Source organism: Hydra viridissima, unplaced genomic scaffold (genome assembly GCF_058129835.1).
Source record: "Hydra viridissima isolate aposymbiotic clone 2 unplaced genomic scaffold, HvirCarnegie_v1 scaffold_9, whole genome shotgun sequence".
NCBI classification, from domain to species: Eukaryota; Metazoa; Cnidaria; class Hydrozoa; order Anthoathecata; family Hydridae; genus Hydra; species Hydra viridissima.
In genome coordinates, this window is record NW_028324308.1 from 4,398,494 (window position 1) to 4,404,981 (window position 6,488).

General features: G+C 28.0%; 1 protein-coding gene across 1 annotated transcript; it reads left to right on the forward strand.

The window, feature by feature from the left end:
* The first annotated feature begins 24 nt into the window (after nucleotides 1-24).
* LOC145197347 (protein DDI1 homolog 2-like) lies at nucleotides 25-5,543 on the forward strand. Its single transcript, XM_080073856.2, has 6 exons — nucleotides 25-522; nucleotides 625-820; nucleotides 1,109-1,285; nucleotides 1,539-1,642; nucleotides 4,125-4,317; nucleotides 5,090-5,543. Exons 1-6 carry the CDS (start codon nucleotides 221-223, stop codon nucleotides 5,294-5,296), a joined length of 1,179 nt encoding a protein of 392 aa, XP_079929982.2. The 5' UTR covers nucleotides 25-220; the 3' UTR covers nucleotides 5,297-5,543.
* The last annotated feature ends 945 nt before the right edge of the window (nucleotides 5,544-6,488 follow it).

The following is a 6,488-nucleotide window of genomic DNA, read 5'->3' on the forward strand; positions in this document are numbered from 1 at the left end:
AAAAAAAACTTTATCCAACAATAAATCCTAGAGGGAGTTATATTTTATTAGGCTAAGTCTTAATAAAACTATCCTCTAAATGAAAATTAAATAATTTAATATATTCTTTGATAAACTTAAGATATACTTTGATAAAATTTTCCTAACATAGGCATACTAAAAAAATAGCTAAGATTAAATAAAAAAAAATTATTTATTACAAATTAAGTAACTTAAAAAAATGCTCATCACTGTCACATGCACTTCTACAGATAATGTTTATTCTCTGGAAGTTTCACCAGAAATTGAACTTGAAAACTTTAAGGTGCTTGTCCAAGTTGAAAGTGGTGCAATTGATATGACAGATTTGGTTTTCTTTCACAATGGTAAATTGCTGATTGGGGACAAAAAAAGTTTAAGTGAATTGGGTGTGCAAAATAATGATGTTTTGTTGTTTGGACCTCTTCCTCATGGGTCTATAGCCAATGCATCTAGTCCTCCTAGAACAGGGAGGCCACTATCTAGTGTCCAAACTGGTGTCGGGTATTTTAGTTAATTTAAATACTATTTTACATATTAGCTTTTAATATATTTTAGTTAAGTCAACTGTTTATCTTTTGCTTCTATGTTGTATTATTTTTAAAGTATTGACTGGGGATCAGTTCAAGTTCCTTCCACCTCAGCCACAAGACTACAGCAACAATTTCGACAAAGGACTGATCAAGATAATCCTGAAACTATTCGTGTAATGTTTCTAAGTGATCCACATCAAATGTCATTGTTAAAAGAGAGAAATCCACGACTTGCAGAAGTCATAAATAATCCTTCAGATTTTAAAAAGGTTTTTGAGAACTCAATAATAATTTTCTCAGGGCTGGAAATAAAGATTTGAGTTCAATTAAACATCTACTGAAAATTGGGTAATAACACCCTGTTTTTAAAAAATATTAAAAGTTTGATTACTTCCAGTCCTGATATTTATCTGTGTGAAATTTTTGAAGTTGCAATAAGAGCAAAAAAATTACCATTTAAACAACACTTTCTGATATGTTTTAAAATTTGTTCTTAAAAATGCTTCTATTTTCCTTATTCATAAAAACTATTAAATTTGTTAAACTTTATCAATAAGATACTTGAAGAACAGCGTCAAGAGCGTTTACAACAAGAACGAGATCGTATTCGTTTATTAGCTGCTGATCCTTTTGATCCTGAAGCTCAAGCTAAAATTGCAGAAGAAATTCGCATGGAAACAGTGAATCAAAATATGCAAACTGCCATGGAGCATGCTCCAGAAATGTTTGCAGAGGTAAGCTCTAATACATATATGAGCCACATGTTTGTTAAACTAGTAACATAAGCATACATATTACTCTTAACTCAATCCAATCTGGCTATTACTTTTAAATTCTTAAAAAATTTTCCCTATAGGCTTGTACAATTCAATGGTGATGAGGATTCTTTATTCCAAATAATTTTTTCTTGAATCTTACTGTGTGCTAATAAGTTAAATTTACCTTTATTTTTTACCTTTATTTGCTTTTTTTTCCCCCTATATTCAGGTGTACATGCTTTATATCAATGTATTAATAAATGGGCATCCTGTTAAGGCTTTTGTGGACTCAGGTGCACAAATGACAATAATGAGCAAATCTTGTGCTGAGAGGTGATTTTTCTGTTGAAATAATCAAATTGAATTACTAATAGTTTTTGTTTGTAATAGTTTTGCATATATTTATTAGTGTTGTTATCAACTATGACAAAATCGACTAAAAGTCGACTAATCGATATTAGTCGACTTTGAAAAATTGAGTAGTTAATTTAATTATGGATTTCCTACTAATATACTAAAAGTCGATTTAATTGGGTAATCATTCTAACATCTTTATTTCTATTTTTCACTTGATTTAACTTAATCAATCTTCAATATTTTTATGATGCTGACCAATTAGTAAACAGATATCTTTCTTAAATAGTTTATCTGGTAAAGATGAATTACTTATAAAAATTGAGCCATGTGTAAGGATGTCATTCATAGCGGTTTTTTTAATTCAACCAAAATATCTGAAGATTGAACCTAATTTGCTGTATCACATAAACTTAACTCTTAGCTTACTGTATGTAGGGTAAGGTTGCCAATATTGTACCCCCTAAGACAAAATTAAAAAATGTAGGCAATCTACTGAGTAGAAACCTGGATTTTCAATTGGATTTCATAATTTAGGGACTGTTTGTTGTAAACATGTTTAAAAAGCTCAAAATTTAAAAAGCGTTAAGTCTCGAAGAATCAAACTAAAAAAATAGCGCTAAGAGTATAATTAAGGAAACTAGATCCTTAATTGTACCATTGTAATCCGATATTGTACCACTTTCTTGATTTCAATTACTTTACAGCTTTGCAAATATTTTATGATTTTAGATTTAAGGGATTTAAAGAACTGATTAAAAGGAATGGTTTTTATAAAATTAGCAATTGGAAATATTTTACCAATGGGTAAGCTAAGATTAAAATAGTGAAGGAAGGTAGATATTAAAGATAGTTATACTAAATAATGTAAAACAATATATACTATATCTGTTTTAAAAACAACCACACCAAACATTGTAAAATAAAATACATAAAAACATTATTTTTGGCAAAAGTTTCAGATATATTGTGTCTGTTTTTGATTAACACCTGCACAGTCAACATGACACCAGCCTTGACATATTGGTAAAACTGAACTAGAGAGTGCATCTTTTTAAGGACTGCTTGTCAATACAAGAGTAATACTGAAATTTTTCTTTTTTTGTTTAAGTAGTTCGTTTTGTAAGTATGGATATTTCCCTAATTGGAATCTCAAAAGGAATTTGTTAAACTTTACACGCATTTTTAGCGGTCAGAATGGTTGCGTCGGTACAATTAAGGATATGCCTTGAGGTACAATTTACGCAACTAATCTGACATTCAGTTAGTTAAAAAATTTGACAACTAAAAATAAGATATTTTAAATTCTAGGTATTTATTTTGAATTTAGATAAGTTATGCTTTAACATAAATACTGAACAAATCATATCTTCTACTTTCTTTAGTGAAATACGCTTAGCCATAAAAACCTAAAATAAGAAATCTCCAATAACAAACCAACAAGAGCTTACTCTGGCCTTAATACAGTTGGATGACAAAAAAAAAAACAGTTGACTACTTAATTTCATTCAGCAAAGATAAAAAATAAATTAAAAAATTTCTTGTGGGTTGTAAAAATAACGAGTTATGTTAAAAGTACAATACAGGCATCGGTACAATATTAGCAACCTTACCCTACCACCGCTTTATTGATATTTCCTTTTTCTCATTATAGTAACCAGTTGATGCTTTTTAAAAACAAACTGTTAAGTAATGTGTTATGGTACTCAGTTAAGGATGCAAAAAAGTTTTATAAATCTGCCAACCCAAAAAACTTTAGCCACCCCATCTGCTCCCACCTATCTATGCCACTATTTTTTATGAATTTAATTTTTTGTTAATTTTTTGCTTTGTTGTAAAAATGATATACAATCCCCATCTGTGTTTTTTTTTTGTTTTTTGTTTTTTTCTTTACTTTGTAATTGTAATTTTGTTTGTTTAATTAATTTTAATTCATCTAAGAGATTAGATGAATTAAAAATGAACAAAGAAAATGCTCTTGATGTAACAACAGCACATGTTATTAAAACAATATTACACACCACTTAGTTTTTTTTGTTTAATCTTTTAAAGTTCGATTTGTTTCATAGTCTCTAAAAAATAAATTGTCAAGCAACATTAAAGTATGATTATGATAAAATTTTTTACTCAAATATTTTGCCTAAATTGACTTTTAGTTGATTTAAAAATATATTAGTTGATTTTGGTTGACTTTGAAAAGTACATTAATCAATTTTAGTTCACAGTCTAATGATTTTCAAAGTCGTAACAACACTAATATTCATATACATAATATGTATGTATGTATGTATGTATGTATGTATGTATGTATGTATGTATGTATGTATGTATGTATGTATGTATGTATGTATGTATGTATGTATGTATGTATGTATGTATGTATGTATGTATGTATGTATGTATGCATGTGTGTGTGTGTATATTATAGCATTACATTTCATTTGCATTATATAATCTTTAGGTGCAATATTATGCGATTAGTTGATCATCGTTGGCAAGGAATGGCTATAGGTGTTGGACAACAAAAAATTATTGGAAGAATTCACATGGGACAAATTCAAATTGAAAACAATTTTCTCTCCACATCTTTCACCATTTTAGAAAATCAACCAATGGATATACTTCTTGGTTTAGATATGCTTAAACGTCACCAGGTGTGTTTAAAATTTTATTTACAGTTAACGTTACAAGGTGTGTTTAAGATTTTATTAACAGTAAATGTCACCTGGTTTATGATTTTATTTGAAAGTTGTATGATTCTATAAAATGTCTCAATTTTTCTGTTTACCTAAAATGCATACAAATTAAAATATTGTCAATCATTTATGCAGCTATTCTTTCCTAAAAAGCTGCTTCATACATTATACAGCCCTTGCTTCATGAAAATTTTATTAAATTTATAGAAACTAAAATTATTATAATTTTTATGTTTCATTAAAGACTGTAGATGGTAATGGTTTGAGTTAAAATATTGGTAAGCAGGTAGAAGTTTTTCTCACTTTTATAAGTGTAGTCGTTTTAAAATAATTTGAATGGTTATTATTGATTTTTTACTTTTCTCTTAAAGATGACTTTCTATAATTCAAAAATAATAAATCTTAGTCAAAGTAGTTATATGATCTTCATCATGCATGGTTTTTAGTACAATCGATATTCCGTTATTGCGATTTTTTGTTTGTTTCTGTAATGTTTAAAATTTTCTGTTAATTACAGTTGAAATTAAATTATATTGTAATAACAGAAGTTTCTATGACAACTCGAATGACAAACTTTTGATATTGTTGCAAAATAACTTGCTCGTTTTTTATGTATTAAAATGCAAATAAACTTTTAAAAATTTTGCGGCTGGTATTTGTTAATTACCTTGTTTCAGTAGTTTATTGTAAAAGTAATAAAGCACATTCTTTAATCTTTTGTATTTTAAAGTGCTGCATCGATTTGAAGAAGAATGCGTTAATTATTGGAACAACTAATACTGAAACCCGGTTTTTAAACGAATCAGAATTACCAGATTGCGCTCGATTAAATCGCAAGAGAGTTCATGAATCAGTTTCTACAGACGATTCCCAAGAAGAAGAAGATAGGCTACTTGCAGAAGCATTAACTAAATCTCAAAACGATGCAATGAGCTAAATGATATATCTATCATATAATAATATTTTTGAATTTGTTATTTAGAATTATTCTAATCAATATAAGTTGTTTAGAGTTAATGAATCCAGTGTAAATTGTTTAATAGTCGTATAGTTTTTAGTTTGCTTAAAGCTATTTTGAAAAGTTTTAAAAATCCAAGTTACTAGTTTGATATAATGAAATTCTATTTATCCAAAGGCCTAGCATTATTAACGGGTTTTAAAGTGTCAAGAGGGCCTTCGTGAAATCTAATTTTTTTTTTTTTTTTTTTTTTTTTTAATGCCCACATTTTTTTATTTTAACAAGTAGTTTCAAATTTCAAACAGAGGTTATGTGTGTAAAACAATAATATAATACGGCTTGGTGCGATACCAATCTCATGGATCCCCCTCCCTCCTAAGTTATAATAATCATTCTAAAAGAATTTTATAATATTTTTAAGCTTAACATTCATTAAACATTCCTTATTAATAAGCTTTTACGCAATAAAATTGCATACGCGGTAATATCAAATCTACTGTGTTTATCTTGTTTCAGATACCAACAGAGGGAAACCATCTCAACAGATAGATCAACAGTGGGAAACCATCTCAATAGTGAAGAGGAAAACACTTTTTAGCTAAAAAAGATTTTTTGCAATTTTGAGTCACAGTTTTAAAAAAAATATCCTAAGGAATAACTTTTGAGGATAACTTTTGATCCACATGCGAATTGAAGTTCATAGCAAATACTTTTGAAATCCTCGATTAAATTCTGTGAGATTTTTTTCCATTTGAATTTTTTCACTATCTTCTCGTATGAGAAATGTTGTTCTTTTATATTTTACAAGGTCAAAATATGTGCACATCATTATTAGCCTGTAAAGTCGTGTGGAAAGAAGTGTACTTTTAGAAGAGAGAATTTTCAAGCGTTCTGTATAAATATTAACAACAAAGAACCATAAAGGGCTTGTATGACTGCATAATTGAACGCAATAGGACGAATTGTATATAAAGTCTTTGTTATAAAAGTTTAAGAGAGAATCTATTAAAATTTCAACAATAAAAATTCTATTATTTTTTTAACATAATTTTTTTTTTATTTTCAGACATCAGTTATTAAATTGCATTTTAAAACCTTTACGATACCAATATTGCATGCCTTCAATAACTTTATTTAAAAGCCCTTAAAATTTTGTTTTGTACTTCTAAAA